The sequence below is a fragment of the Rattus norvegicus genome, chromosome 12 (genome assembly GCF_036323735.1).
Source record: "Rattus norvegicus strain BN/NHsdMcwi chromosome 12, GRCr8, whole genome shotgun sequence".
In the NCBI taxonomy this organism is placed as follows: domain Eukaryota; kingdom Metazoa; phylum Chordata; class Mammalia; order Rodentia; family Muridae; genus Rattus; species Rattus norvegicus.
Window position 1 is genome coordinate 7,853,638 of NC_086030.1, and position 21,780 is coordinate 7,875,417.

Sequence of the window (21,780 nt, forward strand, 5' to 3'; positions counted from 1 at the left end):
AAAAGAAGCAAATACACCCAAGAGGAGCAGACAGCAGGAAATAATTAATCTCAGGGCAGAAATCAACTGAGGAGAATCAAAAAGATCTATACAAAGGATAGACAAAGCCAGGAGATGTTCTTTAAGAAAACCAACAAGTTAGACAAACCTTTAATCAGACTAAACAGAAGGCCAATTAACACAATTAGAAATGATAAGAGAGGCATAACAAAAAATTGTAAATTTACAAAAATCATCAGATCCTAGCACAAAAGCCTATACTCAACAAAATTGAAAACTGGGGATGAAATGGACAATTTTCTAGACAGATACCAGGTACCTAAGTTAAATCAGAATCAGATGAACAATCTAAACAGTCCCATAGCTCCTAAATAAATAGAAGCAGTCATTAAATGTACCCTATACAACTGAAGACCAGGCCTAGATGGGTTTATTGCAGAATTCTATCAGACCTTCATAGAAGACCTAATACCAGTACTCTCCAAAGTATTCCACAACCTAGAAACAGAAGTAACACTACCCAATTTGTTCTATGAAGCCACAATTATGCTTATAGCTAAACCACATAAAGACCTAACAATGAAACAGTACTTCAGACCAATCTTCATTAGGTATATCAATACAAAACTACTCAATAAAATTGTCTCAAAATGAATTCAATAAGAGATCAAAACAATCATCCATCATGATCAAGTAGACTTCATTCCAGGGATGCAGGGTTGCTTCAGGATACAGAAATCAATCAACATAATCCCCCGTACAAAGATACTCAACAAAAAAGAAAATCCCATGATCATCTCATTTGATGCGGAGAAATCATTTGACAAAATTCAACACCCCTTCATGATAAAAGTCTTGGAAAGATCAGGAATTCAAGGCCTATATCAAACCATAGTAAAAGTAATGTACAGCAAACCAGTAGCCACTACCAAGCTAAATGGAGAGAGACTTGGTGCAATCTCACTAAAATCAGGGACTAGACTAGGCTCCCCACTTTATCTGTACTTATTCACTATAGTACTCAAATTTCTAGCCAGAAGAATTAGACAACAAAAGGAGCACAAAGGGATACAATTGGAAAGGAAGAAGTCAATATATTACTATTTGCAGATGAACATGCTGAACGGGGGCCAATTTTTGATTAACTATTTCCCCATTGTCTTAGAGTTTTCTGGCTGTGGATAGATATCATCATCATGTCAATTCCTTTAAAGGAAAACATTTAATTGGAACTTCCTTACATGTTCAAACTTTTAGTTTGTTATTGTCAGGGTGGGAAGCATTGGTGACATGCATGCAGCAAGAAATGGTGCTGGGGAAGGAGCTGAAAGTTCTATATCTGGGCCAGCAGGCAGCACGAAAGAGTTACAATGGTCCTATCTTGAGCTTCTCAAACCTCAAAACCATCCTCAGTAGAACATTTTCTCCAACAAGACCATATCTACTCCATCAATATCACGCTTTCTATGGGCCTATGGTGGACATTTTCATTCAAACTCACCACACCAACATGTGGAAATGGACTTTTTTTGTACCATTGACATAAAATTGATTTCTGAGCCATCTCCTTGAGACTCTTCCTCTAGGAATCCAAGTATTTTTCCTGAGGAAGCACTATCCTGGATAAGATACAGGGACTAGGTAGGCATTCAATTGTTTTGGGCTGTGGGAAGGCAGAGAAAGATGCCCAGTGAATGTTTGTTTCCATAATTTTGAAACAATACTTCTTTGTAAAAGCTCTTAACAAAGTCCATTCCTCTTTCTGTGTCCAGCCATATTCAAGAATGCCACAAACTCTTGAAATGATATATTCTAGTTGCAGCAAATTCCTTTCTATCTTGGGTTCCACAGAAGCTGAATGTCTGTGGGAAAACACTCACAGTGGGTCTCCTAGACATGAAACTGGAAGCTTGGTGACAATAATGATTTCTGGGATGATATTTCCTCATTTCTTGTTCAGAGATTGACCCATAACAGATATTCTCATCCACAACGTCATGCCAAATCTTTACAGGGACTTTCCTAGATGCCCCAGAGGCTAGAGATGGGGCATTATGTTCAGTGGTGGCAGTCTGAATTGTTTTCCTTACATATATTTATAATTAAAATGTTAAATTTCTTGCACCTGTGGCACTTCCCTACTCCTGATGTTCACTCTGATAAATAAGCCAGCTCAACGATGCCACACTTTCCAGTAGAACAGCTAGGCGACCTGCCCACAGACCTAATCCTACTGTCTTATGTTCCTCAGGCACACACATACAGCTCAACCACAGACACACCTTCCAGAAGAGACATAGGTCACCTGCTTTTTGACCTTCCCTACTATCTCAGTTCCCTCTATCAAATACGCCTACACCCAAGTAGGCCATAGCTGACAGATGACAAAGTAGAAGAGCTGTCCATAGACACCCTCACTTATTTCATTCCCTGAGACAGATACCTGCTGCCCATCCCACCCCTGCCAGAAGACTAGGTAGTCTCCCTGCCTGTTGGTCTAAACACACTCTCTTGGTTCCCTCAAGAAAACACCCTTATCATGTTAGGAATTAGTTTTGATGTTGTCTCAATTCAATTCACCTCCAAAAGCTGATGGTTTCCACACCAATCAGGGTTTGGTTGGCCTTAAGGAAATGTTGTCCAGCAAATAGCTAGGCAGGTAGACTGAGGTGAGATCTAGGGTTTTCCCTGGGATACAACTGGGTGAGAGGAGAAAGAAGGCAGAAATCGCCATGACCAGGAAGAACTAAGCCTGGACTTAAAGACCTTCAGATATTTGAGAATCAAGGAAAGTGGCCACAGTGGCCACCTCCTCAGTTGTGTTTGGGGTGTCATACATTAAAGGTTTAGACTTTAAAAGATGTTACCTGAGAAATGCCAGAGGGGTTGTTTGGTAGCAGCTGTAAGAATTGGAATTGACCAGCCTTTGAGCTAGTCAAGAGATTTTTAGTTAACTGTTGTGTGTGTGTGTGTGTGTGTGTGTGTGTGTGTGTGTGTGTGTGTCTTTCATTTATGAATTCATAGGGCTCTGGTAGGTGGCTGGGACTATGACCTACTGGGAGCACAAAGTGTTTTAGCTAAATTTGTTGGTACATTGTCCCAGCACAGTTCATATATGCCAGAAGACCAGGTCAGCCACACACTTACTCACTTCCTGCATTTTCTAGGTTCTATTGGGCAGACATCACATGCTCACCCATAGGCCATGCCTCCCAGTAGACCATATAGGCTACTTATCATATCCCTAAGCCCCCTTCTCCTCCTTGTGATCATGTCACATTCCTCAACTAGGGCAGAGACTTCCTGCTAGAGTAGAGGCCAGGCCAACCCCCAGAACTCCATATCCAAAATATGGACTTGAGCACTTTGCTGGATCTCTTTGTCCCTTGTCTTAATGTGGTCACTTTGAATAAATCTCCTTATTCTATTTTCCACTAAAAACAAAGAAAGATTTTATATACCTATTTTAGTTACATTCTTTCCCTTTTCCAGCCTCCTAAATCCTTCCTACCTCCCCACACATAAAATTCATGTTCTTTTACTGTCCCCCTTTTCTCTCTCAACATAAGAAAAATCAAAAGCAATTGTCAAAAAAACCCCCAAGCAACCCTAAGAAGAAAAGTGAAGGAAAACAAAACAAAAAAAAAACAACAAACCAACCCCCCCCCAGATGAAATAAAAATTTGGAGTTTGTCTTACGTTGCAAACTATTTGTGGATATGAAGCCTGTTCTAGATTATGGTTTATAAACCCGGTTACATTCCGTCAGAGAAAATGTTTTCCCCTTTCTCAGCATATATCAAGCCATGAAGTTTAATTGTTGCTACAAATATTTGCATGGATATGGGGTTATCCCTTTGTGAATGAAACCTACCAGTGGCTACACTCATAATGAAAAGTGCCTCTGTCACCCTCAGAAGTTATCAGTTGCCAATATCTCAGTTATGCTATTGACAACCTTGCTACAATCCATTCTAGAATTATTAGCTGGCATGATCTCACTCTAATATTTGTGACTAATCACATTTGCAGTGAGTTTATGTGTTTAATAGTCATGTCATATCCAGAGGACATTTCTAAGCACTCCCCTCTATTCTTACATTATTTTCTCTTTTCTCTCTCTCTCTCTTCCTCTCCCTCTTCCTCCCCTGCCTCCCCCATGATATTCCCAAACTTTGGTTGGAGGTTGTTCCTTGGTAGAGATCTCCCATCTTGTGACTAAACACAGTTGCTTACTTTTAGCACTTTGAAAATGATCCCTCTTTGCATTAACTTCTATCCACTACAACAAAAGCTTCTTTGACCATGGTTTAAGTAGCAGAAATCTATGCATAGAAAGAAAGCTTTTTTTCTCTAGTGGAATGTCAGTGGGCATATCAACCATGCTAGACAACATGACACCTTAGGAAAAAGCACCAATAGGTTCTGCCTTGGGCCTATGGCTTTCCTAGTCATGGCTTTTGGCTGTGCTTACAGTATCAGGAATGAATTCTCCCCCTTAGAACAGGCCTTAAACATAATCGAGTGGTTGTTTGGTCAAACAAGTAGGGTTGTTCCTATCTTACCATTGGATATATCTTACCTATCAGGTTGTTATAGAATGTAGGGTCTAGCATTAGACAAAATCACTGATGGCTTCCAACACCTTCAGCAACAAACATTCTATCTTTTAGCACTACAAAAACCATCCATCAGAGAGAGTTTCTTGATCAGATCAAGTGTGACTTTTTTTATTTTGTAACTAAAAAATGGTGTCTACAACAAGGGGTCTTAATATTTAGTTATGGTGGGCAACCAAAATAATAGCACTAGATTATATTGTTTTAGGTGATGTTGTGGCCTTCTCTGACTAATAAATAGTTGGGGTAGTCTGAGATTGACACTGAGATTGCCACTAAATAATCTATGTCTTCTGGGTTTAGCACTATTAAATTATGTAGGATACTTTGGTTCGAATCATTTTTAAATAGCTTATAAATTAGTTCAGCATCGTAAGCCTTTTTACAGCCTTCATTTTTTTTTAGTTTTTTAATGAATATTTCTTTATTTACATTTCAAATGTTATTCCCTTTCCTGGTTTCCTGTTCATAAGCCCCCTATCTCCTCCCCCCCCCTTTCTTCAAATCCCATGGGGGAGAGAGCCAAATACCCAGAAGTGCAGAAAATCCTGAGACTGCATGATAGACTGCCACTTCTGCCCACCTTTGCCCACATTCCTGGCACAAGAGGAAACTGCACAGTCTTAATGGAACCAGTCACACAGCTCTCTGAACCCAAATTCCATGGGGGAGAGAGGTGAACCCTCAGAAGTGCAGACATTCCTGAGAACTCAGAAGAGACTACTCTCTGCCCACATTCCTGACCAAGAGGAAATCACATAGTGCTATCTGTGTTCCGTGGGCACAGGAACCTAGGAGCAGTCATGGGCAGGACCCTTCTGGATGTGTATGTCTGGCCCCAGAGGAAACTACCCAGCCTTAGTTTTAATATTCCTCTACCAATCCTTTCTTCTGTATTCCTGTCCGTATTTCAATTAAACTTGCCTATCACTGTCTCCTATGTTCTGGGATTAAAGACATGTACCACTACACATGGATCATGCTGTTTTTAAAACTTGGATCACATGATCACAGGATTTTCAAATATACTCTTCATATGTTTTGGAGAAGCCTTCTCTTGGTCTCTTGTTCCCCATTCCTCTTCACTGTATTACCTACTTGGACACTTCTGCCTCCACAATTCTCATTCCTGACTGACATTTTTATCATCTTCCCACCTAACTGGAACCAAAGCCCTGCCACCAGACATCCATTTCTAGATTCCACATGTTCTCCATGTCAAACGCACAAATCATAATACGTAGAACTTTTTTCATGTAAAAGAACAAATGTCTTTTCTTTTGTCTTTCTGCATCCAGGTGATGCTACACAGCATAATTTTTCTTGTTTGAACCAATAACATAAAAATTTCATGATTTTAGTTTTCTTTACAATTAATAGTATTCTATTGTGAACATAGACTATATTTTCAATACCACTAGTCATTTAAGACCATGTAGGTTGATTCCAGTTCCTGGATATTGTGAATAAAGTAGTAAAGAACATGGATATACAAATATCTTTGTAGTAGGATATAAAGTTCCTTTGGTGTGCATACCAGGACATGCATGTAGAGGTTAGAAGACAAGCTTGGATGTTATTCCTCACCGTTTACTTTGTCTGAGAAATAGTATTTGTATGTATTACTGCCTGTGACAGGTTCACTGCCCTTGACCTTCTTGGAATTATCTCATCTCTGTTTTCCATCTCATCATAGTAGTGGTGTGACTAAAAACAAATGCTATTGCACATAGCTTTATGTGGGCTTTGGTTTATCTAAACACAGGTCCTCATGCTTGCATGGCAAGCACTTTACTTACTGAGTCATCTACATACACCATTTCATGTTGTCTTTGGAGTGAGTTTCATTTTCTTGTTGGATGACTTTTTATTTCAGTATGGAAATGTACTCTTAGTACACATTGCTGAGAAAGGCATGATGTAAAGAAAGTAAATTCCCAAAAAAGGAAGAGCTGTGGAATATCATCTTTTAAGCAAGGTGAGACCATAGGAATCATGAACACAAAGCAACTGCAGTTACTGGCATTGGAAGTACACAAAACTGGCCAATCCACTATAGATAGGGAAAGAACCACAAAACTCTTACACATACTGCTAAACTATTGGCGACTAGCAGATTTTGGGGAAAGGAGAAGTGTATCTAATTGTGTACCCACCAGTCAACCTACCAGTGCATAGTTCCAAGACTATGGTCACTCATATGTCACAGGTTAAACTTAGTGGGCCACAACATAAAATGTCATGAATATAGGAAAGCCATTTGCAAAGAAGAAAGTGTGCTTTCAGAGGTAAAAAGTGATCAGAGAGTAGAAGGGAAAGTATTCAGAATGCACTATATTTCAAAGAATATTTATTGATAAAATTTATTTGTCTGCATATTAAGAAATAGAGCTTAATTTGCAGTTTTAATTAAAAGCAGAAAAAGATCTTTTTTTCCAGAATCATCATTTAATAGTTTATAGGTTTATGTTTGATTTGTAAGTTTTAGGTTTTTTGGTAAGGTTTTCAACTTAGGTTTTCTCTGTAGAGATCTGCCTGTCCTAGAGATTATTAGAGATGACCTCAAACTGACAGAGATCTGCTTGCTTCTGCCTCCCAATTGTTGAAATTAAAAGCTCAATCTAGTATTATTTTTTAAGGTTAATCATACGGTATATGTATGTGTATGTGTAAATGTATGTATATGGCTCTCTTTCTCTCTCTGTAGTCCATGTATATGTGGACACCTGAAGAAGCTAGAAGAGGTCTTTGTAATACTTGGAACTAGAATTACAGTTTTGAACAGCCTGACCTGGATTCTGGGGATGGAACTTATTGTATGAAAGAGCAGTGCATGCTCTTAACAGCTGAGCCGCCTGTAATGAACATAGTAAAAAAAACTCTGCTTTTAGACATGTACAAACAGCTTAGTTAGGATCTCCATTACACCCAAGGCTTCATCAGATAACTAGGACTCAATGACATCACTTACTCAAGATACCTAGACAGTCCATGTGTCAGAAATCATCTATCCAAGCCTGGCAGGTGATTTTTCTTAGATCGCTCATTGTGACCTGGGATGAATGAGGTCTTGGAGGTAAGACATGAGGGATGACATCTCAGAATTGATTCTTGCTATTTATATGCCTTTCATGTCATTATTAAATTAATATAATTATCCCTGGGCCTACCCTTTGGGCAGATGTTCTGCATATCAACATCCAAAAGGCAACAAGTCTAACCCAGAATTGTTCTTGTCTAAAAGATCTGCAGAGAAAAAAATGGAGAAGAAACTGAAGGGAAGGAGGTCTAGTGACTGGCCCAACTTGAGATCAATCTGAAGAGGAGGCTACAAGGCATGACTCTACTAATGATGCTATGGTGTGCCTAAAGGCATAGCCTTGACTGACTGCTCTCCACGAAACCCAAAAAGCAGCTGACTGAAACAGATGCAGATATTCACATCCAACCAACAGACTGAAGTCGGGGATCCAAGTGGTTGAAATAGGGAAAGGCTAGGAGATGTGGTGGAGGGCATCCAATAGGAAGACCATCAGTCTCAAGTAACCTGAAGTTCCAAGAAGTGTGGCCATTGAACAACCAACCAGGCAGCATATACTAGCTAGTCTGAGCCCACAACACATATACAGCAGAGGACTGCCTGGTCTTGCTTCAGCAAAAGAAGAGGCACGTAATCCTAGAGACTGACTTGAAGCCGCAGGGAGTGGGGATGTCTGGTTGGGTGGGTTAGGGTGAAGTGGGGACATCCTAGTGGAGACAGGAGAATAGAATTGGATGAGGAACTGTTAGATGGCAAATGGGGAGGGGGATAATGACTGGATTGTAAAAAAATATTAAATATAATTAAAAAATAAAAGGAAAATACGAAAGACTAGTATCTCTTTTCAAAGTGCCTGTTTCTTCCTGTAAGACTTTTTCTAAGTGAGAAGGAATTAAATGAACTCCCACCCGTAGGGCTCTGGGCCATGGAGTACTTATGGAGTAAAGACCACAGAGAATCTTTACTTAAACCCCTACTGTTTTACAATAAAGTGATAATTTGCCTGAAGCAAGTTTGTTCTTCTGGCATTAGAAGAACTTAAAGACAAGAAAGTTAAAATATAGAAACACCCTTTACTCTTGTAGAAACAAGTTATGACCCCTTCCCCCAAACCAGTGCTCTTCTCCTGTGGCTACTTTCCAGAGAGGACCCAATCTATGTTTAGCTCCCTGTACCCACATCTACTAGAGAGTCTATAAGCCACCATTAAGAGCAATGCTCTGCCCTGCACTTCCTGAGAGATGTCACCTTCATCTGTCCTTTGGCTGAAGAGTGTTATTCAGGATCCTGGTCCTCAATTCAGAGACTTCTGTTAGAGACTGAACCTGAACTTCAGCAGATTCATTGCATAGGTGAGAGGCCTTGGGAGATAGGTTTAGCAGCTTAGTTAGCAATTTAGAGTGTGAAAATTACATGAAGATCCTCAGCATAATAAAAGAAAACTTCTGTTATACTAACTATGTGTACATACCTTGATGCTCGTGACAGTTGGCCTAGTTGGCAGGATATGCCAGACCTTTACAAAAGTTAAAACTAAAGTGGCTTCTTGCTATCCCAAGTGCATCCCCTGTCTCAGCCCAGAAAGTAGGGTGGATTCTTTCCTGCAGGACTTGCCTCCTTGAAGACACATGCTTCTGTCTTAAGACCGAGTAGTGGAGATATAGTCTCAGGAAGAAAGGCACCAGAATCCTAAGGAGGAACCTCTGTGACAGGGCTAACTCTCATAAAGCCATATGCTCTACCCTAAGACCAGATAGCAGGAGCAGGCCACTGAGAATTACATGAGGGACTGGATGAGAATAGCAAGAAAGAACATGTCTTAAATGCAAAAAGTTGGTAAATCAGGCCTACTCTAACTGAAATCTAAATTGGTAGTTCAGAAAAGTCTAATTCCTCTAATTTGTGGCAAACAAATTGATAAAATGCAGAAACCAATAATAAAAGAAGAATTAAGAAAATGAATGTACCCACAGGGACATGGGTTTGTTCTGAGATGCCCACTGACTCTAGGTTTCTTAATGTCACATTCTTACATAATCACTGTGAAGAACTCAGTGTCTCTTGAGGAAAGCATGTGGTTCAGTGTCTATGAGTCACTCCATAGCTTGAGTGTTACTTGCTGAGTCATGAATTAGCACTAGTGGGTTTAAGTTGTTTTGCTGGCCCTTTTGAAAAATAACTACATAAGTACTTCTTGTGGCTGTGTGAGAAATACTACTTTGTATAGTTTTGTTTATCTATCTGCAGATATGATTGATATATTATACCAAAAGTAATTTTTATGTTTATACAGTATAATTTTCAGCTCACTTGGATTATTTTTTAATTTAAAATTCTCTTGGCACACTATTAAATACATAAACTCCTTTCCAAAATGAAAAGTACTACCTTATATTTGACATTTATTATCCATGGTCTCTGCTTTTATGTCTGTCATATACTGAGCATAGTTTCATATTCATGAGTACACCATAGTATGGGTATTAACTACAGACATCTATTACTACTAAGGGTTCTAGGTTCGAAGTCATATTGCATGTATGAAAACTGAAATACTATCAAAATATTATTTTTGTAGCATTTTGAAGTTTATACTCAGAAGTGATGAATTCCCTGCCACGTGGAGTGCTCCACAGTGTGTAAATCTATCTTTACCTTGGATGGATGGGTACAGTATTTTTGGATCTGTGGGACCTACTCCTTTGTTCAGCAGTTTGAACTGTACACTTGGTAAAGTTTTTAGAATAAATATTCAGTTGTGAAAACTGGTTAAATAAAACTAATATTTCTTACACACACACACACACACACACACACACACACACACACACAAACACACACTGAATGTAAAGGACAAAAATCTTCTTGAAGGGTAGACGGGATAGAACATGTTGCATACTACAACAAAAACTGCCTATTCTCAAGAAAGAACCTAAGGTTCTTTTGCCTACCCCAGTGGTTGTTGAGCCCTTACTGGAGAGGGCAAACACCTCAAAGACCTCTGGGTTCTTATGCAGAATGATTGAAGGCATTGTCTCCAATAGAATGAAAGGCAAGCGTCTAACAAGCAACTTGGCAGAAAGATGGAGAAACTACCCGTTCAGAGAGAACTGGAGGCAGCTGTTAAGGGTCCAGTCAGATTCTTCGATGATACCAAGAACTCTCTACCAGTAACTGCACAATATGGTTAAGTCTTCTCTGAGCTGTTTAACCAAGCATACTCATGTGACCACTGAAGTAGAATCTAGGTCATTTACAAGGACAGGGCTGCTGCAAATAAGACAAGATTTTACAGAAAAAGGAGATAAGGATGCATCCTATATAGCCTGCTTGTGGGAAAAGGGAACTAATGTTAGACTCATGTTAGAAGGTATCAAAGGGCTCCTAGAAAATTGCAACATACTAAAGGCCTGGAACAAATTTTATATATAACCTGAGGGAAACTCACACTTTACTCGATTGTGTAACAGTTGTGTGGAAGCAGGATTTTCCTACACTTGACCTAAATCAATATGAGGCAGAGGCACAATGGAAAAATAATAAAGAAGCAATTGAATTTGCTAGGAAGTTGAGCACACTTAACTTACCTAACACTCCAACACCACATGTGAAATTGCAGCTCCCAAGCATGAGAAAAATTCCAATTAAGAGCACCCTTCACATTTGAGATTGGCATTGACATGGACTTTGACCAATGCCAAACTATTGGACAAGCTATTAATTTCCACAATCAGACTAAAGAACCAGAGATAGATAACATAGCATCCCTCCAGTCTAATGTACACAACTAAAGCAAAGTAGCACCATTGAAAAACTCACCTAAAATGTGAACTTTTTAGGCAAAGGTTAGACAAGACTTTCTTATCCCAGACCCAACCCTCCATTCTTTCAGAAAATTAAGAATATAAGATCATTTGGAAGATTAGGTCAGATGCCAATAAGACAGTCCCAGGGGGAGGATTCCAGAAAAGATTCCTAGGCAGACCAAAGAATGCATTGTATTGACAACTCCAAAATGAAAAAAAGAACCCTAGATGCTTCATACGGATCCCAGCAAAAATCACGGAAATGCTCCAAATCAGGGAAATGGTTAAACAGATAAAGTAGATGATAAATACAGGAAGTCAGGTCACAATTTGCAACCTCTACTCACCCTGACCAAGCTCCCAAATTATATAAACATTGAAGGAGTCGAGAAAAATCATTTAAAGCAGGAATGGTAAGTATATAAATCTTATTCTACAATTGATCTCTAAATATCCCCCACAATATTTACACTATCACCTAATTGTGTGCTTCAGAATATCATACACAAATTATTTTTTGAATGGCCTTACATTAAAAACCTTAAACCCTTGGAATGTAATATCACTCAAGTACAATTTCTTTTTATAGAAGCAAGCAATACCTATCAAGGGAAGTGATGAAACTGTCACTAACATGGTAAGTAAATTATTGAAGGAAAATGTTATAAAACCCTCACAATCGTTTTACTTCAATAGTCCTCTTTGGCTATTAAGAAGGAACTTAGTCAATAGAGGTGAACAGTAGACTCTTAGGAACATTGATCATTTTTCACACAATTGCCGGGAAATTTACCTGATGCAGAAGATACATTCATAAAATTTGGGATTTACAACCAAAATTTTGTTTGCACCATAGACTTATCAGACATTTTATTTAGCATTCCAATCCATGTTTGTTCCTGAGACCTTACTAATTTAACCTGGAACAATAAACAGTGCTGATTCAAAGGAGTGCCTCAAGGTTATAAGAATAGCCCCAATTATTGTTCACGTGACACTAAGATGATCACTGGAAAAGCTACCTAAATCAGATTGCATACTTTTAAGCTATGTACATGATATTTTGATTGTAGTATACAATTAAGGACACTGTTCATAATTATATGGAGACAGTAACTGATACTCTGGTACATGATGCCTGAACCAGGTGAAGGCAAGGTGAAAAGGCCAGACACCTCAACAAAGTTTTTAGGTGTTTTGTGGACTTGCATGAGATTTTAAATAATTTAAATATCCCCTAGTCCCAGGGAAAAGTTCAGTTGCACACCTAATTGTTATGTTTGCATGCTGGAGGAATCAAATACCATATTTACAGATTATTATCAAACCCATCAATAATGTTACTAGATAGGCATTTAATTTACTATGGGGACAAGAAAAGAGAGAAGCTTTTAAGACAGTTAGTAAGCTCCTATCTGAACATGCAATCCTGACAGATATTGAACCAGAATGATACCTAAACTGTGGATACCATATTTATTGGTGAGTATGGCAATTGGGGATTCTTCATAAAACAAAAGATAGTCCACCAACATTTGCCCATTTGGTTTTATAGCAAACACTTCCCTTATTCAGAGAATAAGTACTCTCTCTTGAGAATCTAATCTGATCATTTTTGAGGTATTCTGGGCACTACACTCAGCCATTGTCAACCACTCTATGGTCATAAGGGCATCCATTCCAGTGATGGATTGGATCTTCTGGAAGGCAGAGTGCTTTGCAGGATTAGGTCTGTAAGGAAAAGTCTTACATTGGAAATGGTACTGATATGAAATCCTTTGTGACCTTTAGTGCTTCCTTACATTGAGGTAATTGTTCAGTTGCCTGTAATCTCCATCTGTAAACCACTCACCCCTCCTTTAACAGAGACACCTATTGGATTATTGGGAACAATGGAATGGTCTCAGCATTTGGCTAATTCATGGTTTAATTATGGCTCATCAACCACTTATGTAACCAAAACTAAATGGAAAGCTTTATCCTATAATCTAGGGGATGGAATGGTCATTACTGACTAAGGAACCACCAAATCAGCATGAACGCTGAATTAACATCAGCACTCTTGGTGATAAGATGAACAGCTAAGGAAGGCAAAAGGAAAAATCTATATCTTCTCTGGTTCATGGTACCTGTGCAATGGTATATAATTCCACCAAAATGAAAAACCACCAACTAAATCTAAGATATTTGGTAAAGGAAGGCAGAGATGGAAATCTTAAAACTTAGCAAATTCTTTAAAACTTATGTAGCCCAGGAAGACACCCACACAAATGATACAGAAAAAAACATATAAAAAATAGTGAAATAGTGAACAAATTAACATAATGTTTAGTTAAGATTAGAATATTAAAACTTGTAATGGAACAAATTCAGAATGAATCAGTAAAGATGATAGATCACACACTTGGTAAACTTTAAAGTTCCCACTTACCACTAAAAAATGAGGGCAAAGGGAGAGCCTAGTTAAATTAGGGCAACTGTATGAAAATAAATATTAAAAGGAACCCAGACTGGAAAATTAAGAAAGCAGAGAATGTTAGCATAATTAGTAAGGAAGAAGTCCTAAGGTCACATCAAATATTGGAAAATATAAACCATATGCTTTTTTTCTAGTTGTTTGATAACAGGAACCTGAAGGTATCTTGGCAGATTTGTAAACAGCCATTAGAGACTGCCTCATTTGTCCAGCACTTAAAACTAGATAAGACATTGAGACATTGAGACTTAAAGTTTTCCTCATCGGACCTGAGGACAAAGCTGGACCTTTCTTTAGGCAAAGCCGAACTGTAGGTAATGAGGCTTTGTATCCCTCTCTCTGTCCACTTCTAGCAACTACACCAGCTATAGCAGACCACGTCAGTGTGCATATCTTATTCTCTCTTTTTTTCTTTATTAACTTGACTATGTCTTATTTACATTTCGATTGCTATTCCCTTTCCAGTTTTTTGGGCCAACATCCCCCAACCCCTCCCCTCCCACTCTATATGGGTGTTCCCCTCTCCATCCTTCCCCCATTACCGCCCTCCCCCCAACAATGACATTCACTGGGGGTTCAGTCTTAGCAGGACCAAGGGCTTTCCCTTCCATTGGTGATCTTACTAGGCTATTCATTGCTACCTATGAGGTAGGAGCCCAGGGTGAGTCTGTGTATAGTCTTTGGGTAGTGGCTTAGTCCCTAGAAGCTCTGGTTGCTTGGCATTGTTGTTCATATGGGGTCTCGAGCCCCTTCAAGCTCTTCCAGTCCTTTCTCTGATTCCTTCAACGGGGATCCCTTTCTCAGTTCAGTGTTTTGCTGCTGGCATTCGCCTATGTATTTGCTGTATTCTGGGTGTGTCTCTCAGGAGAGATCTACATCCGGTTCTTGTTGGCATGCACTTCTTTGCTTCATCCATCTTGTCTAATTGGGTGGCTATATATGTATGGGGCACATGTGGGGCAGGCTCTGAATCAGTGTTCCTTCTGCCTCTGTTTTAAACTTTGCCTTCCTATTCCCTGCCAAGGGTATTCTTGTTCCCCTTTTAAAGAAGGAGTGAAGCATTTGCAATTTGATTATCTGTCTTGAGTTTCATCTGTTCTGTTCATTCAAGCATTTGGGCTAATAGCCACTTACCAATGACTGTATACCATGTGTGTTTTTCTGTGATTGGGTTACCTCACTCAGGATGATATTTTCCAGTTCCATCCATTTGCCTATGAATTTCATAAAGTCATTGTTTTTGACAGCTGAGTAATATTCCATTGTGTAGATGTACCATATTTTCTGTATCCATTCCTCTGTTTAAGGGCATCGTTCTTTCCAGCTTCTATCTATTATAAATAAGACTGCTATGAACATAGTGGAGCATGAGTCTTAGTTATATGTTGGGGCATCTTTTGGCTATATGCCCAAGAGAGGTATAGCTGGGTACTCAGGTAGTTCAATGTCCAATTTTCTGAGGAACCTCCAGACTGATTTCCAGAATGGTTGTACCAGTCTGCAGTCCCTGGATGAGTCCCTAGACACATGTAACCTCTGAAAATCAATTGATGAATGGCTCAAACAATTCCATTATAGCAAAAACTACAGCAACAAAAAGGATCAAATGTGTAATAAAATCATCCCATCAAAGAAGACTTCCAAGGATTAGATACAGTTACTGGTGAATTTATCAAATCCAAAGGATAGCTAACATGAACACTCTTTAATTTCTTCCACAAATAAGAAAGGGAAACAATATTACCAAAGTCAATTTAAAAAGCTATTGTTTTCCTTTAAAGCCCCAAATATAAAAAGGAAAAAACAAAATAATTTGATTCATTAACCTATAGGCAAAAATTCTCAACCGATTCTTTGCACATTATATTCAAGAATCAATGTGATTATATTTTAGTTAAAATGTGCTTAAAAATTTTGAGGAAGACATACTATCAAAATACAAGTTGATTTTATCCAAAAGATACAAGTTTAACTCAGTAGATGCAAACCAATCAATATATACAAAATGAAAATATCTTGAGGTAAATCTAACCAAGCAAATCAAATTCTTTTATGATATTAAGACATTGAAGAAATTTTAAAACTTTGAAGAAATAAGTTGAAGAAGTTATCAGGAGATAGACTGATCTCTCATGCTCATGGATTGGAATAATTAATGTAGCAAAAGAGGTCATTCTATCAAAAGCAATCTTCAGATTTATTAATAACACAGTTCTTCACAGAAATTCAAAGGATAATTTTTAGCTTCATGTGGAAACAAAAAACACACTGACCAATCGGACATCTCTTGGAGTTATCACCATCACTGATTTCAAGCTGTACTACAGAGATATAGTAATGAAAACAGGATGCTATTGGCAGAAAACACACACACACTGATCAATTGTCTGGACTGGAAGAACCCCACACAAGTCCATACACCTACTGAGAGTTTTTTAAAAAGAAGCCAGAAATAGACACTGGATAAAATGCAGCACTTTCAAAAAATAGTGTTGTTCAGATTACATGGCTGCATGCAGAAGGATAGAATTAAATCCATATGTATCCTCCACAAAATGTAGTCAAAGTAGGCTGAAAACATCAACATGAAAGCATATACACAGAAGAAAAAGTAGAGAATAGTCAGGGACTCGTAATACGAGAAAAATGTTTTTTTTTTTGACCAGAACACAGATTACACAGGCACTAAAGATTAACAATTAATAAATGAGACCTCACTAACCTGAGAAGCATCTGCATATCTGTGGACAATATAATTCGACGAATTGGCAGCCTACAGAATCCTACAGAATGGGAAAAGTTTTTTTTTTTTTTTTTTTTTTTTACCAAGCACATCCTGATGGGGTACTATCCAAAATATATTAAGGACTAAAATTAAACAAAAGAAAAACATAACAACAAGAAGCTGGGCTTCAAGAAACAAATAACCCAATTAAGTAACGAAATACAAACGTAACAAAAGATTATGAAGAAAAGGAAACTCAAATGGAAGAGAAACAAATAAATGTTCAGCATCCTTAGTCATTAGGGAAATGTAAATCAAAACTACTTTGAGATTTCATCTTATATCATTCAGAATAACCTATATCAACAAAACCATGACAATACATGCTGACAAAAATGTGGAATAAGGAGAAAGCTGATTCATTGCTGTTCTTCAGTGTGGCAAGACCCTCAGCAAGCTGGACTTGTACTTCAAGATCTAGCAATACCACCTTTGGACATATACTCAAAATGAGCTTCATGCTACAACAAAGACAGTTGCTAAAAGACATTCATTCCTGCTCTAATCACAATAGACAGAACTTGGAAAAACCTAGCATATAGAGATGGCTAAAAAAATATCAGGTACATTTATAAAATAAAATATTCCTTATCCACTAAAAATGAAATTATGAAGTTTTCATGTAAATGGATTGAACTAGAAAAACATCATCCCAGGTGAGGTAACTCACTCCCAGAAAATCAAATTTGGTATGTGTATTCTTACAAGTGGATATTGTCTCTTAACTCATCCATCAGCAAGCTACAATCAAGGTCATCATAGGATTTAAGATTGACTTGAAGGAGAGATGGATCTCCTTAGGAAGAGGACATAGAATAGATTGTTATCGAAGGATGAAGGGAGACTAGAATGGGAGGATCAAAGAGTGACAGGAAAGGAATGAGGGGATGAAGAAAGAAATATAAGGAGGAACGACTAGGCTTAAGGAACATTTGAAAGGTCATAAGGCAATCTAATACAGTAGAAGCTTCCTATAACATATACTTATATAAAGGTGTTCCAAATGAAATTCCTCAATAACATGATATAGAAAAGGCACCAAAAGCAACTTTCAGTATGGAGATGGGTTGTATCTAATTGAATTATTGGCCAAAGGGTTCCCATCACAAACCCTAAATTATCTAAGCTATTGCCAAGGCTATTGTTTTTTTCCCACAAACTGACAGTAAGGCTTTATTGATAAAGACCACACCTACAGAACTCACTGAATATGTAGAAGTCAATCTAGTGACTACCTACAGCTTTCACCTCTACGGACAATTACTAATGGGACTAGAAGGTATTCTGCTTGTTATTAGAAAAGAAACTAAATATCAATCCAGCGACAAACTTTTCATATACAATTATGATCTACTTCCAAGATATGCTGCTACAAGAATGTTACAAAACTTGTGGGACTAACCAAGTAATATCTGATTTGAATGAAGACCCACACTATGTGATGGCATGAAACACTGCTTGGGCATCTAAGAACCTGAGGTCAGATAGTCCAGGAATCTTGAAAAAAAACCCAAATATTAGTAGAATATAGCAACGAAATAACTCCTAACATTTATTTTAGGAACATTTATTCCTTACTCAGCCTTAAAGAAAGAAGCTTCCTCCTGCAGCAAATGGGAACAGATACAGAGACCCATGGGCAGAGTGTATGTATAGACTTAGAAACCTTCGAATGTTAGTCCTTAAAGGGTTATTTCCATAAAACCCCTCCCTTCAGCACATAGAAATTTGTGAACGAGGACACAGAAAGAGTGTAAGAGCCAGAATTTATAGAGCACACTAAGTGTTCAAGACCCTCTAGACAGGACCAGGGTTGTACACAAATGAATATATAGAAACATGAAGCCAGCACGCACAGGTCCTACACCTGATGGGGTTTTAGAGCACAGTGAAGCAGTAGACACATGTTACCATCTCTAACCCAGAGCCTGTCTCCTATTGACAGATATGTGAAAATGTAAAGTGTTTTTTTCTCTAAGGGAGTCTCATGGGAGGAATAAACTACTCCATGTTTATACTCCATGTCCCACCCTCGTTGGCTAACAGAAAAGAAACTCAACAGAATCTTTGGGGTCTTGGTCTCATAATGAGATTTTTGGAACATGAATAGGGCATTCACATGTCTAAGTCTGTTGAGGGCCCGGCTCTGAAAGGAGAATTAGACATAAAACCTACTCTTTAATCCAGAAGCATTCTCTAGTTGATAACCAATTTCAAAAAAATCAGTTTTTTTCTAATGGAGTACCATTGGGTATACAAAACACACAGTCTCATGCTCAGCAATAGATGGCCAACAAAGTTTATCCAAAGATATTTTGAAAATATGATTTGTCATGTTTATTTTGCAATGCTTTTTCTGGACATTTCATATATATATATTCCCAATTTCATTTTTATGGGTTTTCCTTATGGGTGAATGTGTGCAGCACATTCACAAAATTTAAGCCAAGAACTTAACAATCTAAACAGAACCATAAGCAATGAGAAGATTAAATAGTAATCAAAAGTCTTCCATTAAAAATGTCCAGGGCCAGAAGTATCACACCGTAATTCTCCTGGATTTTTAATTCTTCATATTCTTCTTAAAACATTCCTTCTTAAACCATTAAAAAAGAGAAAAGAAACAGAATGAGCACTTAACAAATTTCTACAAAGCCAGTGTCACTCTAATACTAAAACCAGGTAGAGATACTGTAGGCCAAAATTCCTGATGAACATAGACTAAAAAAAATTTAAGAAAACAACAGTAAATATAATGTAGAAACACAGAAAGAAGACCATCAACTGTTTTATCGTTCAAATGTATAGATGGTTCAGCATATTTCTCAAGGCAGTAAATTAAATAAACAACATAAATGGGCTTTAGACAAAAGTCACCTGATTATTTCAATTGATGCAGAAAAGGTTTTGACAAAATCCATCATACTTTCATAGTAAAAGTTTTAAAGAATGTAGAGCTAAAGGCAATATACTAGAACACAACAATACAGACACACGCATACACTCACATATAGGCGAAATCAACCTAAATGGAGATGTAAATTATTCAGGGATATCCAACACTCCCATTTCTTCTTAATATTGTGTTTGAAGTACTACCTAGAGCAATGAGGCAATACAAGGAAATTAACAGGACACAATTAAGCAAAAAAAATCAAACTATCATTATTTGTAGGTGACATAATGCTATATATTGGAAATTAAGAAATTCTGCCAGAATAGAAATGATCACCATATTCAGCAATGTGACAGCATTCAAAATCATCTTGTACAATCAATAGCTTTTTTGATACACCTAAAGAAAAATACAGAACAGGAGAACATGGACACAAACACATTCACAATATCCTAAGGGAAAATATATGAGAATAAATATAACTGAGGAAATGAATAATTTATTCAATGAAATCTTTGAGCTTCTGAAGAAAGAGGGAGAGCTAGGCATTAGGAAATAAAATGATATTCTATGTTCATAGACTGGTAGAAGTAGCATGGTGCAAATGAGGATCCTACCAAAAGCTATTTATAGTCTCAATACAATTCCAGTGAAAATGACATCTACTTTTTCACATGAAATAACATGTGCAATTTCAAGTGAAACCACAATGGATCCTGAAGTGACGAAATGATACTTGACGGATTACATTTCCATATGTTAAGATATATTAGAGAGCTGTAATAACAAAATAACATTAATATTGTCACAAAACAGACATGTAGACCAATGGAACAAAAGTCATATCCCAAACATTAATACATGTAACTTCAACAACTTAACATTTGACTGAGAAGCCAAAAAAAGAAAAAAAAAAAGAGAAAGAAATCCACATGCTGAAGAAAAGAAACATCTTCAAGAAATGCATACAGAACATTGAAATTAACCTTGTATATTTCAATTTGCACAAAATCTAATTCCAAATGGAACAAAAGCATAAGTGTGAAGCCTGAAACTCTGAGACTATTACAAAAAACAGACAGTTCCCTCCATGAAACAACTGTAGGAAAATATTCCTTTTGCCCAAGAATTAAAGCTAACAATTGAGTATTAGGACTTCATAAAAGCAAACATCTGCATAGCAGTCAACAAGGTGTACAAACAGCCCAGAGAGCTACAAGAACTTTGCCAACACGTTCTGAGGTTTAATACCTATAACATAAAAAAATGACAATTCTTTAATATCCTGGAGGAGAATTTTCCATATGCTCACTGTACAGAATGCATGCTACTGGCTTGCTTTGTGACATTAGGTTATATTTTTGGACATAATTCCTGACAACACTAATTCCTGACAACAGGCTAGAAGAGGGCAGGAATAGAGGAGTAATAAGGGGAGAATCGAGTCTCAGAACAGAAAGAAACTAGAATACTTTTGTTCTTTTTAGGGGAAAAACTACTAAACCGAATATTAAAAATAAATTAGAGACAGGTCTTGGGATATAACAGCAGTACGTTGGATGTAGATAGAAGTTTTGAATGCACACATATTATTTCTAGGCATTGTACATCTTTAAGATTTGAGAGAATATTAACAGAAAATTATTAACTTACTGAATATGGAAATTATTATTGCTTTGATTATCAGATGCAGAATCCACAGTAATAGTAAAAAGAGGTAAAAATGCAGCAACTACCATGTCCCCATCCTTGTATACACTAGTTTTGGTCCTTGAAGCACAGTAAGAGCGGTCAAAGGAGTAGACATCATTGGAATATTGCAGAAGCAGGAACATAAAAATCAGAAGAAGCATCATAGGAGTAACTGCAAAGTTTAAGTCTGTGTAGAGTTTGAATTTGCAAAGAGAGGAGGTATATACATATCCAATAAATTTGTATTAATTCGTGTAAATTCCAATTTTGTTGTTGACTATGATGGGTACTCTTATTCCCATGGCTTCTTCAACTCAATTTCTGAATATCCTCTGGAGAGTCTGAAAATCTTTCTTTCTCGGAACTCCAAATTTGAGGTCGCACTTGCCATAAAAAAACATTATGGAAAATATGTTTGTGGCTCATCATCTTCAATCCCAGGTGCTATGATTTCATCCAGTTTCAT

General features: G+C 37.6%; 1 protein-coding gene across 1 annotated transcript in view; it reads right to left on the minus strand.

The window, feature by feature from the left end:
* The window catches only part of Vom2r59 (vomeronasal 2 receptor, 59), a 63,348-nt gene extending 41,870 nt beyond the window's left edge, over positions 1 to 21,478 (minus strand). Inside the window, exon 1 of the mRNA NM_001099466.1 lies at positions 21,276 to 21,478. Coding sequence (NP_001092936.1) covers positions 21,276 to 21,478 — 203 coding nt within the window. The remainder of the gene's footprint in view (positions 1 to 21,275) is intronic.
* Positions 21,479 to 21,780: the final 302 nt, after the last annotated feature.